The sequence below is a fragment of the Orycteropus afer genome, unplaced genomic scaffold (assembly GCF_000298275.1).
Source record: "Orycteropus afer afer isolate SDZICR_OR568_19922 unplaced genomic scaffold, OryAfe1.0 scaffold00272, whole genome shotgun sequence".
NCBI classification, from domain to species: domain Eukaryota; kingdom Metazoa; phylum Chordata; class Mammalia; order Tubulidentata; family Orycteropodidae; genus Orycteropus; species Orycteropus afer.
The window spans coordinates 2,937,187-2,957,717 of record NW_006921859.1 but is presented as its reverse complement, the minus strand read 5'-3'; the positions used below and the strand labels follow the sequence as shown (position 1 = coordinate 2,957,717).

At 43.8% G+C, this 20,531-nt stretch overlaps 1 protein-coding gene across 1 annotated transcript in view; it reads right to left on the bottom strand.

The window, feature by feature from the left end:
* Window positions 1-20,531, bottom strand: part of PHC2 (polyhomeotic homolog 2) — a 68,909-nt gene that overhangs the window by 5,895 nt on the left and 42,483 nt on the right. The window contains exons 9-12 of the mRNA XM_007950417.2: window positions 4,384-4,586; window positions 2,817-2,946; window positions 1,768-1,882; window positions 40-181 (exon numbers count right to left, since the gene is read on the bottom strand). Coding sequence (XP_007948608.1) covers window positions 40-181; window positions 1,768-1,882; window positions 2,817-2,946; window positions 4,384-4,586 — 590 coding nt within the window. The remainder of the gene's footprint in view (window positions 1-39; window positions 182-1,767; window positions 1,883-2,816; window positions 2,947-4,383; window positions 4,587-20,531) is intronic.

Genomic DNA, 20,531 nt, shown 5'->3' with positions numbered 1-20,531 from the left:
CTTTAAGAATGGCACCGAAGGCTCTGCCAGCCCTCCCACCTGCTTCTTGGTATCCTTGGTGAGCGTTGGCAGACTGGCTTTGCTGGCCCGACGGCGGTTGTGGGTTGTGGCTCCTGCCTTCTGCAGCTTGCTCCGGTCTGAGTGGAAAAGTCCCACTCTTTTGGTGCATCCCACATTGTACCTGTTAAGAGATAGGGGAACAAGGGAAGTGAGAGCAATCAGTAGAGTTTATGGGCCCACAGCAGAGTAAGAGCAGCTAAGCTATTTGGCACAAACTGAGTCCATCTATTTGGTTAATATCCTAACACCATCATTTACTACAAGCTGTGTGACTTTAGGCAAGTCACTTAACCTCTGAGCTTCAGTTTCCTTATCTGTAGTTGGGGATAATACCACTCACTTTCTGAAGATGCTCTGACAATTAAATGAGATCATATATAGAAACTACTTGACACAACAACTAGGGTCATGGTAAGAACTCATGGATGACTTAGTCTACTGTAACTATTACCTATGCCAATACAGCTGTTGCTGGTGAATAGCTTGGGAAAAGCTTGACAAAGGTGCCCCAGCTATCTTCAGCACAACCCGAGCTAACAAGGGCTGAGGATAGAGTACTTCCACATTCAATAACCAGTCATGGCAGAAAGGTTCAGTACACACAGGAGCAATTTTTCCTTTTGAGGATCCAGGGCTTCAAGTTCTTTTGTCTCTTCTGCCTCAGTACAAAGACCACACAGGTCTAAACACCATTAATCTAAATCTGACTTATAAGCAATGTAATCTTAGGCACAATTACTTATCCTTTGTGCCTCAGTTTCCTAACCTGTACAGCCACCAAACCCATCGCTGTCAAATTGGTTCCAGTTCATAGCAACCCTGCAGAACAGAATAGAACTGCCTCATAGGGTTTCTGAGGCTGTAAATGTTTACAGAAGCAGACTGCCTCATCTTTTCCCACTGAGTGACTGGTGAGTTCAAACTACTGATTTTTTGCTTAGCAGCTGAACGTTTAACCACTGTGCCACCAAGGCTCCTCACCTATATAAAGGGTAAAATAATAATATCTGCCTCACAAAGTTATGTTGAAGACTTTTTTTTTCTTTCCCTTCCTTGACTCCTTTGTCTTGCAATGGCTTCTTTTCGGGCCTGGCTCACTTTTTTTCCCCCAGTCACTGACCGCAGTTCCCTTTGTGTCTTCACTCAATCTAATACTTTATCTTCTCATTAGATGTTCATAATTCCAGGATCATTATTTGTATCTGTTTCAATGAGTTTCTCTAAATCTCTGTTGAAAGAGGGATCTGGTGCAGTCTGTTACTAGGACGCCACCTCAGGACCTCCATGAAAGTCATTTTTATTGTCATTCTAAGATAGTATTATCTTAGTCCTCTAAGCTGAGGTGAAAGCTCACAAAGGGAGCATCTGTAACTAGGGCAGTGGCTCTGGGCAAAGCTGCTACCAGTGGGGGGCTTACTCTAAGGCAATGGCAGCTGCCAAAGGTAGTAAAAGGGAAGGGGTGCCAGTGGGACACAGAAGGACCAGTCAAGCTCCAAAGCTGCTTTGCCTGGACTGTGTTGCTCTCTCTTTCTGACCTGGTCTCAGGGGTTCTGGTTTCTAGTACTTGATGAGTTAATAACATGATGCTGCCTCCAGGCAGATCAAGGAAACAGGAAGCTGGATAAGCCACAGACGCAGAACACAGAGGTACAATCCTGTGAGGGGCAGAAAGGGACTAAGTCCAGCAGTAGGTCTGATACTACTCACCTTTTTGCACAAGCCATGGAACAGAAGCGCTTGGAACGCTTGAACTTGTAAGCAAAGTCCACCCGGCCACAGAGCTCACACTTGAGTTTGAGGGGAGTACCCTCCTCTTTGGATTCTGAAAGGTACGCAAAAGATGGGTGTGGAGAATGAGAAATCCCCCAAAATATGGCTGACAGCCCTGCCAAGTGCCTCCCTACTGTTCTGCCTCTTCCTCATCATGTTCCCATGGCTGTGACAGTGGGTGCCATGGGTAGTAGCAGTTTAGCTTGGAAAATGCCAACTTGCTTTTGTCAGTCTCTGGAAAGGCTGCTCTTCCCTTTGGAAAGCACCCAAGTGTATCTCCTTGGGTACTTGACAATTTTCTTTTTAAAAGTGCTATGAGCCTGAGGCAGAACACGGAAGACAGAGAATCAGTACCCCTCTTTATGACCATGAGACAATCAGGAGGCTCACAGGGAACACTTCTGCTGCTGTCACAGCTGAGCTGGAATTATCCTGCCTGGATCCATGTAGTTGACTGCTGACTTGGAAAACAGAACCTAGGAAACCTGCATCCTATATAGCCCCATTTAGTCAGTGGTTCATTTGCAAAGAGCAATCTCTTGCCTGGCCCCTATTCCTGAATGCAGTCAAAGAAGGGCATCACCTGCCTGGGGCTGCTCCTACATTCATTCTGAAAACTTGCCGGTGACCCGTGTAGCAAGGGCAGCTCTAGAAATCTTATACTGGCAGGCGGGGAGAGACTGTGGAGAAGTAGGTGACAAGTGACTCCCCTAACCTCTCCCATCTCTGTCTTCTGGGGACTGGGGCTCAGAAGGGACTAGGGTGAAATGTTCACAGACTGCTATATTTTCTGTCTTCTGGGGACTGGGGCTCAGAAGGGACTAGGGTGAAATGTTCACAGACTGCTATATTTACATACTCCTTGGCTCAAGAGTTCCTTCATGGATACCAAGAAAAAACTCTGTAAGGTCTGCCTTTCTAGCCGTGCCTACTTGCTGTTCAGGTGTTGCACTGGCAGCCAAGTCAGAAGGCCTGAAGATGCCCACCTTGCAGATAGGGCTCCTCCATCTCGGAGTCAGTGGTGGTGGTATGATCCTGCTGTGGAAGTTTCTCAGGCAAGAACCCCTGTGCATACTTCTTCTTGAGATTCCCCACCAGCAGGGACGAGCGTCCCACCTAGAGGACAGGGTGACATGGAGGTCATGAGGGTTAGGTGGGAGATGTCTCCTTGCTATCCAACCTCATCAAAATTACACGTTATCAAGCATCCAGGTGCAGAGGTGCCAGCCCTCCTCAAAGCTTCCCCACACATCATCTAAGTGGGGCCTACTTGAGGCCCTGTTTTGCTGTTAAACTCTTGAGACAAAATGCCAGAGAGTACCTAAGAACAGGGATGGCTTCAACCCAGGAGTGATGTATGGCTTAGGTGGTTAGCAAACTACCTACTCTTCCAAGTGTCTAAGAGGTAGAAGCAGAGATCAAGTTTCCCACACTCTAGATCAAGTGTAGGACCCAGTGCTCATCAGGCAGGGACACAGCTGAGTCTGTATGTAAGTGGATCTATGAGAAAGAGACTCAGAACCCACATTTGGATTTCTTGCTGTGATTCACTGTATCACTGCCCCATTCAGTAATGAGGTACAGGGAGACCAAGGAGAACAGGAAGAACTGATTCTGGGTCACAGAATAAAATGTCCTCTGCAGATGCTAGGACTCCAGATTGGCTTTTAAACACATCTGGTCTTCCCTTTGTTGCCTTTGTTCAGGCAGCCTGGTGGCCAGATCGTGTGGTATCAGACCCCAGGGAGACGCTAGAGCACTATTCAATCTGCAATTCACCCTCTGAGATCAGTTGGTTTCTGGTTTCACTCTAGGAGGTCAAGAGGAAGATCTAGTCTAATGAGGGAAAGTTAGAGTTACTACAGCCAAAGTGCTCCAGGTGGATTTCTCTGCCACTGGCTCCGAACAACTTCCAGAAGAAAAGAGAACAAGAACTCATGCATCTTTTGACATTTTAGAAGGGCAGTTCACTCATCTCAGTTATTTAAGCTCAGCCTTCTGCCGACTATTCAGACCTCTTATGGATCCAAAGAATGAGCAAAAGGCAGATGGCATCCCACGAAGATGGTGTGTCTCTAACAGCCAGATAATTTTTGTCAGCAGAGAGGATAGTGCATGTGGCTCTGGGCTCCTCCACACCTGCAAAGCAGTACCACCTGTCCTAAGCCCATCCACACTAGAGCTCCACATGCTTTGATCTACTAAGCCATTTTCTCGATTCTTTCATATTTCTCTTTGGTCTTATACTTTAATTAGAAACACTTGATCTTGCCCTTTCTGCAGTGCCTCTCAATCCCATTCACTCCTATGTCTAGGTCCTGTCCCCAGAGAAGCAGCATTAGGCAACAATCATGTTCCCCTATTTTTAGGAAGATACTTAATCCCACAAAGACAATCACTCTGACGTTCTTTGGGGGAAAATTAGCAGAGAAGAATAAATTGTTCACATTTTCAGAAATTTTGCATGGAAATGTAAAAATATTCTAATATACATCCAAAATATACTTAAAAAAAAAAAAAAGAAAAAAAGAGGGGAAAAGAAGTAGTCCGTACCGGGAAAGGCTCCGCCCCCTCCTGGATCACAAACCCTTCGATAACATGCGTCAGGATTTGGGGTTTCACAATGGCCTGTGGTGGTTTATTCTCACCATTCTGGGGGGCAGTGCCAGTGATGCTGGAGGCAGAGTTTCCGTTCCCTGAGGTCATGCCGGGGCTGCTGAGGTCGGTCAGTGCATGAACAATGCCCTGCCCTGTCTCTGTACAAAGGAAAAGAGGAGAACACAAGACAGGGAGATCAGAACCAGCATCCAGGCCAGAAGAAGAAAAGCAAAGACTGTATTTTCCCATGGAGCCAAACAAATGTCCACCATGCTGTCCATTTCCTCACGGAGCTATTTAAAAGTGGTAGTTCCACTGGGCACACCACCCAGTGTAACTGTAATTAGCTCCCCAATAACGCCCCCTAATCAGTGAAGTGTTTCTTAATTTCCCAACTGTGCTACCAGGTTAAACAGACCAGATTTCTGCCTTCCAGGCATTAAGACATTGGCCAATATTGATTTGCACAAAGAAAGTTAACAGTCAGTTCAAGAGAAAAATGTATCAAAGGTGGCATCTAAAATGAGGACAAAAAGCTAAACTATGTGAGGGTTTTAGGGTGTGACTGGGGGAGAAAGGTTAAATGAACTTTCTGTGAAGTTTCTGGGGAAGGGGTGGATTTTAAGAGCCTAGTGAAATGTCAGTGCACTGGCCACCAGAAGTTAAGACAAAGGACACCTTGGGGGTTGAGCCCCAAATAAAGACTGTAATGTAGATCTGACAATTCAGAGACTGGTTATTTGGGGGCACTGCATTAATGCACCCTTGTATTCTATTTCTCCACCAGGAAGCTGCTAGGTAGAGCTGACACCTTCAGCTGTTTTTGCTGATCACAAACTCTCCATCACACTTCTTGCTCAGTTCCTAGCTACTGATGCCCAGCAATTCATAGACTCCCTCCTTCCACCCCTCTGTGGACAAGCTTGCCTAGGTTCTCCTTCTCCATGGACCCGAGAGCCTTCCTCTAAGAAACCTAACAGAGTGCTCCAAAAACCCTCGCACATACAGAACCACCTCACAGCACTCTTCCTCTTCTCTACCCCTTATAAGTTGTCTCATTGTATGTATTTTGTGATTCTCTCACTTTCTTCCCCCAGCCATTTTCTACCACCACCAACTGCCCAGTGAGCTGAGGTTGCCTATAACTTGGAACTTCCTAAAAAAGAAAGAAAGAAAGAAAAGGCTATTTCTTAACTGCAACAAGCCATGAACATTAGCATAAACCAGTGTGGAGTGTGACATATAAATATACATACACATATACGTGCATATGTATGTATATTTATTTGTTTAAAACTATTTTAGTATATTTGTTACTGAAGTAATTTTTGCACAACTTTTACATAAATATACTCTTATTTCACATTAAAGATCCAAAAGACCACCATGGAACAGGAATTCATGTTGTCTAATTATATAACATGGAGAAATCAGAAAAGAGCCATGTGAAATAGATAGCTGCTGTTGAATCGACAGATTCCAGGTGACATAAGTACAACAGAATGAAATGCAGGCTGGTCCTGCGTCACCCTCCCAATCACTGGCATGTTCAAGTCCACTGTTGTGGCTATTGTGCCAATCCATCTCAGTGAGGGTGTCCTGGCCCTTGCTGGCCACCTGCTTTACCCAAACATGATGTCTTCTTCCAGTTACTGATCCTTCCTGATGACGTGGAAGATGGACAATTCCCTGTTGTGATCTATAAAGTTTTTATTGGCTACTTTAAGGAAGTAGATTGCCAGGCCTTTCTTCCTAGTCTTAAGTTTGGAAGCTCTGCTGAAACCTCCATTATAGGGGGCTGCTCCCAGCATCATGCAAGCCACCACAGTACGACAAAGCTGTTTAGGATTTATAATTGGATTACAACCGGTTTTGGGCCCCCCTTTTTTCCCCCCCATTTTTTTTCTTACTGGCAGCCCTAATGCTTCATCAGCTAGGACAAATCTTTTTTTTAAGCAGGAGTCATCGAGGAGATGTGATTGATGGGATTTTGTTGTTGTTGTTTTATTTAGCTTTTATTTAAAACAGTCACACCAGCAAGTTAGCAAAATTCCCTTAAGTGCCTATATTCATTTGAAAAAAAATTAGAAACAGCTTTAGCTTTTCTGGAGAGATGGAGAATCCTGCAAAACCCATTCCACCCCCCTTTTTGGAACTATTCTTTTGAAATTATAAAGGTGTTTCGGAACTGAAAAAATATCTTTCATTTACAATCCATGAATAACCGGGAGGACTGAGTTAATTACATAATCAAAATGTTTCTATTACATACTCAAATTGTATTTGTTTTTGTGTTTTAAATATTTAAGTCTGCATTCACACAATTATATTTTCTCTGCTTTTACTTTTAAATATCTTAAATATGCAAATATTTTATTTAAAATGAATAAATGTTAAAATTACAAAATTTGTGTAAGTTCAAATTTTATTTTTAGATGGCTATTTCTTCCTAATCAGAGCTTAGTAAACTATTTCTGATTAACCTAGTGAACTGTGGATTACAGAATCACATGACTGGAAATCACATGATTCAACCCCTTCTCCAATGCTTGAACCTTCTCTATAATACCCCTACCCAATGATTTCCTAGCCTTTGTTGCAGGAATGCCTCTAGTAACAAAGGAACCGACCACACGTGAGTCCTGAAGTATTTTATTTCCACCTTGGGCAGCTCAAGTAAAAAAAATTCTTCCTTTAATAAGCCAAAAATCTATCTTCCTGTAACTATCTGCCTACTTGCTTGGTTTTGCTATCTAAGACCTCATGGACAAGGCTAATTCAGATTGGTATAATGGTCAAAAACAGGCTGGCTGAGACCAACTTAAAGCCTGATCTCCATCACTCAGAGAACCTGGTCAAGTCACCACCCCTCCTCTCTGAGCCTTAGTTTCACTGCCTAGAAGATAAGGATATTAGCAATACTCACCTTATAGTGTTGCTGTGAGGACTAACTGAGATCATGCATAGCAGCGCAGTGCTAACACACCTTAGGAAGTGCTCAGAAAATGGTAGATGCTGCTCTTGGTGTCATGAAAAACATCACTAATGACCCCAATACATCTCTAAGCCAACCCGTCTGTTCTTTTAACTATTTCTTAAAAGGTTACAAAGTTCATCATCCTAGGTTTTCTTTGCCCATATCTTTTAAACCAAGGGGAAAAACAAAGCAAAACAAAACCCAAATTCACTGACGTCGAGCCTGACTCATAGCAACCTCTCCTTGGGTTTCCAAGGCAGTATCTCTATGGAAGTAGATTGCCCAATCTTCTTTCCGAGGAGTGGCTGGTGGGTTCAAACCGCCAGCCTTCTGGTTAGCAGTCAAATGCCTTAGGCGCCACACCACAGAGCTCCTTTATCTTTTAAAGTCAATAAAGTCAATATTAATATTGGATACCCAGTCAATAGGAAACTTCACATATCAGGTGTAGTCATCCAAGGGATTTGGCTATGATGTGTCTTTTGTTTATTTTAAACAGTCATGTCCCTGCCTGACAGCATAGGCAGAGGGGATGAGTGACTCTTGTCTAAGTTTCTAATAGTGAGGTTTGTAACAGTTCTATGGAATCAATCCATTCTCCTCTGAATTCTGGGATCATTCCCACCTCCCCCCAATGTACATCACCCAACAGTTTCTGATAACTTGGTTTCCTTTTATGGGATTTCTGTCATCTTTGTTCTACTCCACTTCTTCCTGCCTCGGCCTCTTCCTCCTGTCTCTCAGATCTGTGCCTATTACTTTATGCTGCAAGATGGGATAATTCTTGAGGTCAGGTTCTTTCCCCATGCCAAACATACTAGTGAAGAAACACAGTCACCACCTCAAAGGCTACTGAATCAATGCTTAACTTTGGGAAGCAAAAACTTGGAATCTAAGATGGGGGAGAAAAATCTTATTAAGAGAGAGATCAAACTAAACCTTCTGACCACATTAGCAACCCTAACTCTCCATTATAACATGGGCAGGTTACAGAAGAAACCGAATCCAAGAAGAGGAGAATGTTGTATGAAAATACAAAGGCTTGCAGTTATTGTGCTTTACAGTCATCCCGCAGGCCAATACCTCATCATCTATTTTAGTAACAAAGAAGTTTGGGCTATTTCCGGAATGACCAAACACAGCCTCACCCCTCACCAAGCTCAGCACACTGAGATTAATTTAATCTGTTTTCCATTCTCCCAGATTGCTTTGCAGCCGGCTTGGAGGAAAGGGAGCAGCTCAGCGTTGAAACTAGCAGAAACCTGCCTTACAGGCCCTGAGGCCAGATAAAAGACAGAAACAAAGCAATACTCTATCTTTGGAATTCATTCTTTGCTCAGTTTTCTTGACCAGTCTCAAAGCTGTAGTGCTACTAGAGATTCCCACAGGTCTCAAATGCCTTTATTTCAGAGTGAAGTACCTGCAACTGAAAAGGAGAGGCAAGGACACCATGGGTACAAGAGACTGAGGAGGGAGTAAAGCCAAATATTGGTGGTGGTGGTGGGAGGTAGGGTCCAATCTCTAGTCAGGGCTTCGAACTGGTTCACTCCAGTTTAACCCCCTGCTAAGAAATGACATTTCTACCCCAGATACACTGGGTCAAAATCTACATTTAATAAGATCCCCCAGGTGATCCTAGGCATACATAAGATTTTAAGATTTACAAATTACTTTCTGAGGCTATAATGATTTGTGAGCTGTTAGGCCGGTACCTGGGAGCTCTGGTAGCGTAGTGCCTAAGGCACTTGACTACTAACCAGAAGGCAGGTGGTTCAAACCCACCAGCCAGTCCTCAGAAGGAAGATGGGGCAATGTACTTCCGGAGTGATACTGCCTCGGAAACCCAAGGAGGGGTTGCTAGGAGTTGGGTTCGACTCAATGGCACATAACAACACAACAACAGGCAGGTACCTGCCTGCAGGAGTATCATTTCTGGGTATCTGGCTATAATGAAGAGTAAAAACTAGGTTTTGGCCAGTCTCTTTCTGTGATAGTGGAGATTTCTTCAGCAGAGGGAAGTATAGCATTAAGTCTGCCCCAAAAGCTGGAACGGATGGAGCCCCACACATCCAGAACTTCAGATTCTCTGTTCCTTGGCCGCAGGCACTTGAAAGGACAAGATAAACTCTGAAGACAGTGGCAGGGACCAGTGGGTCCTCAGGACCAGTGGGCAGGCCTCCAGAGAGGCTGAGCTCTCTAGCCTGCTGAAGAAAGAGGTCAACTGACAAAGGTCAGCTTTGCACAATCTGGACCACTTCAGAACCAGTTCTTATATTCTTTATCTGCACAGGTAAGGCAAAAATAGTTAGTTATACTGGAATATGATTTAGTACTAACATTTGCAATGAATATCTCAGGTGGCATGGCCTTTTGTTAGAAGCCTTGAAGTACTGACTTCAGAAGAAATGGAGAGTAAGCAGAGCTTTTCTTTCTACCTGCTCAGCCTGACCAATGACTGACCAGTCTCAAAGCCATTTAAAAGAGAAAGAAGCCTAGGTGATGCAAGTAGTTTATGACAACTGTTAGCCTAAAGGATGGTGGTTCAAATCCATCCAGTGGTTTTGCAGAAGAAAGACCTGGTGAACTATAAAGATTACAGCCAAGAGCTCTACAGGGCAGTTCTACTCTGTATCATGGTGTGTGTGTATGGGGGGAGGGGGGTTGGTGACTGGAGGCAGGTAACAACAACACAGATATGAGAAGGGAAGTACTTTAATTTAAAATATTTCTTTCTAGCTCTGTTTGCGTACAATAAGAGTAAGACAAGAGCTAATGAGCAAGCTGCCATCTAGATGCAATGATGGGTCTCTCCTCATCCAGAGCAAAGAAGAATGAAGAAAACCAAAAGTCATGGAAACAATTAGTCCTAGCGACTGGTACACCATCTGATCTGCAGCCTATACAACTATGAGACCAGAAGAACTAGATGGTGCCTGGCTAACACTGTCATCCACTTGGAAGGGGATCTATGTAGGAGATCCTTGATAGAGAGGGAGAACAATGTGGAACAAAATTCAAAATCATTTGGAGAAAAAAAAGAAAAAAAAAAAAGAAAAAAAAAGGTAGGGACCAGGTTTGCTGGTCCGATAGAACCTGGTGGAACCACTGAGACTATGGCCCCTAGCTGCCCTTCAGGTCTGGAATTGAACCCACACTTGTGGTTTCCAGCCAAACAAAATACAGGCATATGAGTTGAACATTTACCTCAAGTAGATACACTCCTTGGAGAGAACAATCATGGGAGAAAGAAGGGCTGCTTATGCACAGGGAGACAGCTCAGGGGCAGGAGTGTATGGAGGGATGGACACTGGGAAGTGGTACTATGGGGAGGAAGTGGGAGGGGAGCTGTTGCATTGTGGTAAACTGTGGTCAATGTCATGAGGCAAAGTATATGTGAACTGCTGTATGGAAAGTGAATTTGCTCTGTAAATCTTCACCCAAATCACACACACACAAAAAGACACACACACAAAAAGACAGAGCTAATGATGTTAATAAAGAATTTAAGGAAGCTGCATAGGTGATAACAAAGATCATTTGCCTGGAGCAAATTCTGCAAAAAAAGGTCACCTATTTTAACAGAGTGCTCTCTCTATGCCCCTGGCACTTAAGTCAAATTCACTGCGGCTCAGCTTAGCGGGCTGAGTCATGTGGACAGGATGGGTGACAGCAGGGTTCCTAAAGAAGTGCATGCTAGAGACAGAGCACATACATGGGGCACCTGCAAAGCGATGCACACACTGAACAATATCCAGGTGATGGACAGCATAGATGCATTCTGCTTTGATCCTAGCAGCAGTGAGCTGAGGGCAGCAGAAATGCTCCTCGTGGAAACGTCTGTGGCCCACCATTTACAACGTCTCCAGTTATATTTGGGCCCTCAAAGAAATCAGTGCCACTGGGAAAGTGGAGGCAAGCTATTTCCTGAGCACCAGTGTGTTCACTTTCCTCGTACCCTCCCCCCACCAACACAGGAGGGTAGGAAAGTGAAAGGAAGAGAGGGACTGAGGTGACCACTCTATCCTGGGACCCAGACAAGGTCCATCAATTAAAGACATTCACTTAGTGCCTAAGGCATTTGACTGCTAACCAGAAGGCTGGCGGTTCAAACCCACCAGCTGCTCCTCAGAAGGAAGGTTAGGCAATCTACTCCCGTAGTGATCCTGCCTTGGAAACTCAAGGAGGGGTTGCTATGACTCAGATCTGACTCCTCGGCAGTGAGTTGGGAAAAGAGAGCAGGAAATGTCAACTGCATTCTGGGATGGTTTGAAACAGAGGCCAGACATATAAAGCTGTAGCATTTGGGTTGGAAAGGGAGAAATGAGCCAGGTGAGTGAATCTCAAAATGGTTTATTTTGGACTATTAAGGAAGAGATTCCTGAACAGGGTGAATCAGAACCCACACGAGAGATTGAATATTTCAAGAAGCCTAAAGCGCTTGGCTGCTAACTGAGCGGCTCTGTAGAAGAAAGATGTGGCAGTCTCCTTTTGTAAAGATTATAGCCTAGGAAACCCTTTGGGGTAGTTCTACTCTGTCACATTGAGTCACCGTGAATCAGAATAGACTCCATGGCACACAACCACCTCCGTACCTTGTACCCACCACCACCACCACCTTCAATACACCAAAAACACCAAACTCACTGCTGTCGAGCAGGAACCGACTCATAGTGACCCCTTCCTTAGGTTTCCGAGGCAGTTCTCTATGGGAGTAGATTGTTCAATCTTCCTTCGGAGTGGCTGGTGGGTTTGAACTGCCAGCCTTCTGGTTAGCAGTGAAATGCATTAGGCACTATGCCAACCAGAGCTCCTACTACCTTCAATAGGTGTTCTTATTTAATGTCATATTTCACTGACCTAAAATGCCTTAAGTTGTTAAGATGACAACATGTTTCCCCACAGAAACTTTACACTAAATTTACACATGGCATCTCAATTGTGGACTGTACATACTAAAAGTCTGCAGTATTTGGAAGATAAACCAAACTAAACCCTCTGCTATCGAGTTGATTCCAACTCACAGTGACCCTAAAGGACAGAGGAGAATTGCCCCACAGGGTCTCCAAGACTGTAAAGCTTTACGGACGCAGACTGCCTCCTCTTTCTCCCTTGGAGCAGCAGGTGGGTTCCAAGCACCAGCCTTTAGGTTAGCAGCCGAATGCTTTAACCACTGCACCATCAGAGCTCCTTATGGTATCTTTTAAAACAGGATGAGAGGAGCTGTTAGTGGTAGAAAAGTTGTGTGCCCTTTCCACCTTGGGGTCCCAAGTCTCAGAAAGTAGGAGGGACCCAAAGCTCAGCTAAGAAGACTGCTTTCCTCCCAGTGCTTGTAAGCTTTTCAGTTCTGCCAAGTAAGGACCAAGCTGCTGTGACACGGGCACACAGCAGGCTGCGGCTCTCCCGCACAGATGCCATCACCATCTTGCCCCTCTGAGCACCTCCCTCAGCTCTGTAAACAAGAGCAGCCTGCTCTAGAGAACCTCTCCCCGAGAGGGACAAAAATGGCAGTGACAAGAGGATTCCTGTGAGGCATTTCATTAAACAAAGTGATAAGCTTTTCAGTCACAGGAAGGTAAGGTCTCGGGTACACAGCCAGGTTTCTACAGTGGAGCTGGCCAGTAGAATGAAAGAGAGGCTGAGCCAGGTGACCCCAGACCTGCCCTCAGTGTTACCACAAAATGACCTTGTTGAGTCTGGGTTAAGAGGATCGGAGAGCAGACAAGCTTCTCGGATCTTAAGCATCTGGGAGATGGCCCAGCAGTCCTGGCAGGGCTGAGCAGCTCTGGTTAAGGCATCTGTTAGGGAGGGTCCCTCCTCCCTGCTGGCAGCCATTACCATACAGCTGACTTTCATGCTGTCTCTTAGGACACAGGCAAAGAGAGCGGCCCTTCTGACTCACCCACAATCCCCAGCTAAAGTGTACATAAGCTGAATTGTAAACAGCTGAATGTTTTCCAAGCTGCCACCCCCAGCTATGAAGGAAGAAATCAATGGAGCGAACAGCCGCCTTCCCCTATGTGGTTCAGGACAACGGGAGCAATGGGGGATTTCCAAACAGCTGCAAGAACTGCTTCCCAGCCCACAAGCAGGCCCTGTAATAGGGTCTCGGACTCCCAGATCAAACTCATCAGCAGCACCTGCAGGACCGTAGGGTGACTTCCCAGAGGACCAGTCAACACACCAGGGAATAATAGTCAACTATGACTGTTGAGGCACAAGGGAGGGTTTTCAAAAAGAGTTCTACTTAAACCTGGTGATTGAAGCCAGTGCTATGGTATCCAATGCTCCCAAATAAGTCTCACACTGTGGTACTCTTGAGAGATGCCATGCTTTCAAAAGATGAAATACTTGGGACCAATGACAGAAGCTACACAGCAAGGACATCAAGATAACAAGAAATAAAAGGATTACTTGTAGAGTGCAAAGGGCAGTGGCTGGGGGAAGGGAGAGGCTGGACAAGGGCTCATTTCTGGTTCATCTTTGATTAGCTGCGTGAGCTCTGGCAGTGTAGTGCCTAAGGCACTTGACTGCTAACCAGAAGGCTGGGGGTTCATACCCACCAACCACTCCTTGGAAAGAAGGTTGGGCAATCTACTTCCTCAGAAACCCAAGGAGGGGTCACTATGAGTCTAACTGACTGGACGGCAGTGCGTGTGGTTTGGTTTTGGTGGCTTCAAGCACTTAGCACATGTTCTGAGCTTTACCTTCTCTACTTATAAAAATGAGGATCACACTGCCTATCTTGCAAGGTTACAGTGAATATCAGAGCTTAAATATGTAAAACGCCTGACACTGAATACATTTAGAAGTGGTGTAATACGGCTGTAACACAATTTAAGAATTTGGGATCAGAAAGACCATAGCTTAATCCTAATCTGTAATCCCAGACTAGTTACTCTTGGTCTCAGTTTCCTCATCTGGGGTACTTATATCTACGTTACATGAGAACTAAGTAAGATAATGCAGTTGCAATATAATGGAATAGGTTTGGCTTTGCCACGTAAGTACCAACATCACTGAGAGCATACAGTCCCAGAGCAGAGCTGTTCGTTCCTTGGGGAAAACTCACCTATCATTTGCATTCCTCAGATACCTTGGTCTACTCCGGGTGTTCCCTTCTTGCACTCATGAGGTCAGCCTTCTGGAAGAAATGTTACCTCCACCCTGACAAGAATGCAACATGATGGAGACGGTCCTGCCTTTTAGAGCAAACTGAAGGCTCAATTCACCTTCATAACAAGACAACCAAAAGATTCCCTTTCTATATTGCTCTTTTGTAAAGAGCCCAGGGTATCAGATTGTGCAGAAGAATCACAAAACCAGAGAAGAGGTAAGTTACTTCAGGAAATATAAAAGGAAGGACAATGTTACCTAGAGAATAGTAAACTAATGAAACTTGTAATGCCAGGAGGTGGTTTAATCTGTGAAAACAAAGCAGTTTAAAAAGCTGAAGATAAAACCAGGGCAGATTTATACCAGCTTACAAAAGAAACCTAGAAATGTTTAGTACCCAAACCAAACCAACCACACTGCTATTCGGCCTTTTCCTATGCACAGCAACCCTGTAACAGAGCAGAGTACAACTGCCCCAAAGGGTTTCCAAGGCTGTAAATATTTACAGAAGCAGACTACCTCATCTTTCATCCATGGAGTGGCTAGTGGGTTCAAACTACCATCCTTCTGGTTAGCAGCAGAGTGCTTTAACCACTGCACCAGCAGAACTCCTTAGAAATGTTTAATATATTCCCTGAGTTTTTTGAGGTTGCTAACAAGGAAAGACAACCTTGCTCCTCATATGATGCCTTTCATTTTTTTGTTTGTTAATCATGGGATCAGAAATATTCTTGGATATATGGCCCAGAGAGGGGGCTAAGCCTCAGTTGACTTGTCTATGTAATAGGATAGTTAATACTTATCTTGCAAATCTATTGTACTGGTAATTTCTACTCTTCAACATTACCTTTCTTGTAACTACTGAAAAAACATTTTCTCTTGTAACAACTTTCTAAACTTTCATTTACCTTACTTTACCATGAGTCAACTGGTAGGACAAATTAATACTGATTACTGGAAATGTGGGAGTGTGGATTTAATTATCATTATTTTTTTTAAAATTTGCTTCACATTATTTTTGCTTTACAGTGTCATTTTCTTTGATTGTTTAAAAATGTTTCAGGCCATGTGGCTTTAGACCACATATGGATGGCTTAAAATACGCTAAAGATGATCAGTAACTAGAGATAATTATACAGTATTTGAGACATAAAAGGCATGCAACTAGAGCTTTAAAAATAACTCAAAGCAACCATGAACTCTCACTTTCTTGCCAACAGTTACAATGTTCAGTATCAGGCCTGGCCTTCCTCAATACTGGATATGAGCTGGTTATGACATGGCATGTAATAATCACCTCTTTTTAACAGAAACTATAATAAATTTCATTGCTAAGAAGAAAATCATCCAAGACAGATATATGTTGATGTTTTAAAGAAAACCATAATAGTGCACTGGGGCTCTTTTCAACATCTGGATTCATCTTAGAACACTGGCAATCTAGTGTTTAATAACCAATAGTTTCTTTAGCAGACGCATAAAGAATATTGTCTTTTTTTAGACTTACCTAAACTAAGAAACAATCTGGAAACTGAAAAAGAATAGGAAATCACATCCTTTTTCACTAAATATAAATAATTGTTAAGGAAAACGGAAAAAAGAAAAACAATTTATGTTTACTATGCTGGCTTAGAAGATTGTACAACGAATCATACAGCAACTATTTATTATTATTATCATATGCTGTATTTCTTTCTCGGAAGGAAGGTTGGGCAATCCTACTTCCGTAGTGATACTGCCTCGGAAACCCAAGGAGGGGTCACTATGAGTCGGGGCCGACTCGACGGCACATAACATATTTCTTTCATTACTTTTTATCTGGAAAAGCTAATAATTCTTAATTGTGTAACTCCTGATTAATTATAAAATAGCCCATTTCTTAACCATATCCAATAATCACATTCTACTTCTGTTACTGAAGGGAGAAAATGTCTAGGCTATCAAGACTGCTTTCTTAATAAGCAAATGGTTGATGATACTCCTAATAATTCCCAAAATATACATGGTTACCTGTAAAGTGGAATTAAATGGTTTGCCTCTGAATATCTTTACAAGTATCAAATCAGTGTTCTGGTGTAGCTAGTAATTCAAACTGAAATTTTAAATAACTGAGTGCTTAAAATGAAACCTACATCTATTTGAGTTGTGAATTCATAATTAAAGTTACCTTAAACAGGCACAATTTTGTTTTAAACAGAAAAAAGCTTAATTGTTTTTAGCTGGTGAGCCATGAAATAGTTTAAACCATGTTATAAAAACACTTTAAACATAAATCTACATATGTTCACACCTCTACTTTTGAGAGGTGGTTCAGCTTTGAGTTCCAGCAAACAAGGTGCTAAATCACTCAAGAAAGAGTCATGTCTGTCATCGGCACAAAAATCTCATCAGAGTTAGGCTGCTTTACCATGGTGGAGTAGGCAGGCTTAGACACCAGGCCATACTTCAGGACAGTCTCTTGAGGGGTACACAAAAGGCTCTCTCTACAACCCATTTTATGAGATTACTCCTGACAGCAGAAAATCATCACCTTCATTTTCTCGGTGCCAACTGGCATAAACAAAGAATAAAAGACTGGTGGCGTAGTGCCTAAGACATCTGACTATTAACAAGAAGGTTGGCAGTTCTAAACCTACCAGCTGCTTTATGGAAGGAAGGTGGGGCAATCTACTTCCACAAAGATTTACCACCTCAGAAATCCAATGGGGGTTGCTGTGAGTCAGAACCAACTTGATGGTAGTGAGTTTGGTTTTTTTGCGTTTATCATTGATGAAGACTCCTATTTTCATTTCCTTACACTCATCTTTCTGAGTGAGAGATCAGTTCTTCCCAGAGATCAAGTGGTACTAAACAGCTGGGAGAACTTAAATATAAACTTGGACTGACTCCAGATGTGTGTGTGTGTGTGTGTGTGGGGGGGCTTGGTCAATATGCTAACATGGCACAGTATTACTAGAATTAAAGCCACCATCTTGTTCCCTGTATTTTAAACTTTTGATTTTATTTTGGCTTGTTGATTCATGCTAGATCAAAGTTAAGGACTGTGACAGGAGCTGGGCAAACTTTGTTTACTCAGCAAATGATTACCAAATGCATAGCACAAGGCCTGTGGACCAAGGGTTGACAACAGAGACTTAGAGGAAGAGGCTAAAGTTGTCAAGTTAGCTTCTTCATACATTCACAACCAGGGGCAAAAAAAAAAAAAAAAAAAGAAAGGGAAGGAGAGAGAAAATTTAAAAAGGCATTTAAGATTTCAGAGGGAGAGGTTCCTATTTCTGAGATGGTAATCTCTTTCCTTTCTTAAATAAGAAAGCCAAAGGAAGTGACAAGACCAGAAGCAAGAACAGTTTAATTGCATAAAAGCATTTCTATCTATTTATTCTTCTTTTCCTAGTTCATTCCCTATCCCTCTGAAAGATCAGAACCAGGAGATCCAAAGTATCTGAGACAGGATATGAGTAAGGCAGGAAAAAGGATGTGGTCAGAGAAAGAGTGGATTCTGGGGCCGAGCCAAACAAAGTAAGGAACAGGCAAGGTCAGAGAGATGGAGGAAGGGGTCTTGATGGCAAGAAAAGGAATCTCAGAAATCTCAATTTAGACAAGAAAGTCAGTGACAGAAGAGATATGCCTAGAGAGAGCTATGGAACTGAGGAAAAACAGCACCGTTCTACGAAGTTATCCTCCACTGAAATGCACAGACACAATGGCTAAGAGGACCCAAAGCCAGAATTTTTACTGGAACAACAGGAAGAGGGGCTGGAGTTTCCTATTTACCTTGAGGGAAGTGGAAATAATAAATATTGAGCATGCTTGACAAAGGAAAATTGGAAATTAAACCAGGGCCTGAAGACAAGTGGGAAGAGCTGGGTGATGAGTACATGATGAAACACCAACATTCATCAAGCACCTATGTAACAGATGTCTGAGAAAACACAGTTAAAAAAAAAAGTGTGTGAAAACAGAAGGGACTGCTCATGAAGATGAAGCTGGGCAACTGAGAAACCAACTCAAGAACAAGGGAACAGCAGGCTAAGAACTACCCACTTTCTCAAAACCAGGAGTGGCAAATAAAGGCATCTATTCTTCCCAAAGCACACGGACAAGCCTGGAAACAGATCTTGGGTGGGCTGAGAGGCAGAGCTCCTGCGATGAAGAGTGCCTGGAAAGGGCAGGTGCCAAAAGAGCACCACTACCCATCTGCTGGACACTCCGAAACAAGCCAGCCCTTGTGAACGAGCCAAACCAGAAGCCCTGGTTCCCGCCTTTCAGGGATTAGAATTTAGGGGCTGAAATTAACAGTGGAAAACAGCTGAATCAGTTTATCAGCTGATTCAAAAGTGTTAGTATTTCCAATTACAGACAAAGATTTTGGGAGCTATGCATTAAAACATTTTTATATCCTCCAGTGCCTAGGACAATGCTTTGCATAAAGCAGGAGCCCACTAAAGGTGTGTTAAATCCAAATGAATGAAACCAAACTGCTTAGCTGTACCAGGATCTTGACTCAAGAGAGACAGAAGTTCTTGTCCTGAAACCAACACAGTCGGGTCCTTTCTTTCTAGGCTAGTCAAAATAACGTGAAGACTTCAAGGTTTGTGACCCAAAGCTAAATCCTAATGAAACGGCACAGCCACAGGTCTACTGCCCTGTACTGGGGGAGGCAGGGGGACAGAAAAACAAGGGTAAGAGGGGGTTTTCTTGCCTCATTACCCTGTAATGTTCATGCTCACCTAGAAATCCTGGCAGTTCCAACATTTGGGTAGACCCCGGAGGGGAAGAAAAATCCCAGGTGAATGATAATTGGATTATCCAGTTATGCCCCAGAGCCAAATGGCTGGAAAAGGCCAGGGCAGTAGAATTGGAACAGTTAAAGTGACATTATTTTCTAAACCCAAAATTGAGACACTTGGGCTGATAGACAATGGGATAGAGTATTTTAAACTGGGTTGTCCTAGAAAATTCAGGGACATATGGCGGATTTAGGTCGATGGCTTATTTCATAACAAGGGTCCTCTGGGCCCAATATGCTAATTAGAAGGGATTAAGGATCAAGGATGGGATATATCTGAGGGGAAAGCTGTCAATGGAGAGCAGGAAAAAGAATAACAGAATGCTGTGTAGACAGCACATGAAGAACGTAAACATTCTACGTATGGAGTGGGAAGGAAAGTTTATCAGAACTGAAAGTGTGTCAGTGAAACCTGGTCTGGTATCAGAGGTGGGGCTAGGGTGGGATGGGATGGCAAAGGTTGGTGAGGGGATGGGAGATCATTGACAAACTGGTATCCAATAATACAAGGGGGGCCAGGAGCAAGGAGTTTAGGATGCAACCTGACCTTGGGCAAATTACTTCCCTCTCTGTGGACTTCAATTTGAACAGAGAAACTACCCACTTTCTCAAAATTAATGTCTATTTTAATAGAAAGAATCAATAAATATACCTTCATTTGTCATGGGAAGGAGAATGCTCTTCTAAAAATAGACGAGAGAGCAGATGCAGAATAGCTTGGCCCTTTCCATTTAATTAAAAACCTCGTGAGACTAAACTAGATTAAAAACAAAACTCTCCAGCGAAGCTGCAGACGCCTCCACGATAGGTAGCCCACCACCTGAAAAGTACGGCAGAAGCCAGCAGTCCAGCAGCTAACCGCTAAATTCCGTCCCAGAGATGACGGTATGAGGGTGGGAGTATGAGGAATTCGGAATACGGATGAGGGACACTGAAGCGCCTGGCACACAGTGGTTGACAAGGCTGCTTCCAGGGGAAAAGCCTGGCAAGCAAGGGTCAGGACTCCGGCGGAGGGAGACGCTGGGCTGTGTCTCCCCAGACGCGGAGGCAGAGGAGCAGGACACCTCCCGGCGCAGAGAGAGCGAGTTGCGGGCTGGCACGGCCTGGCAGCCGACTAGGCCCCGGCCGGGAATGGCACCAGAGGGCGGTGCCCGGTTTCCAGTGCGACGAGCGCGGCCCTCGGCCTCCCTCATTGCGAGAACCCCTCCCCCGCCACGGACACTG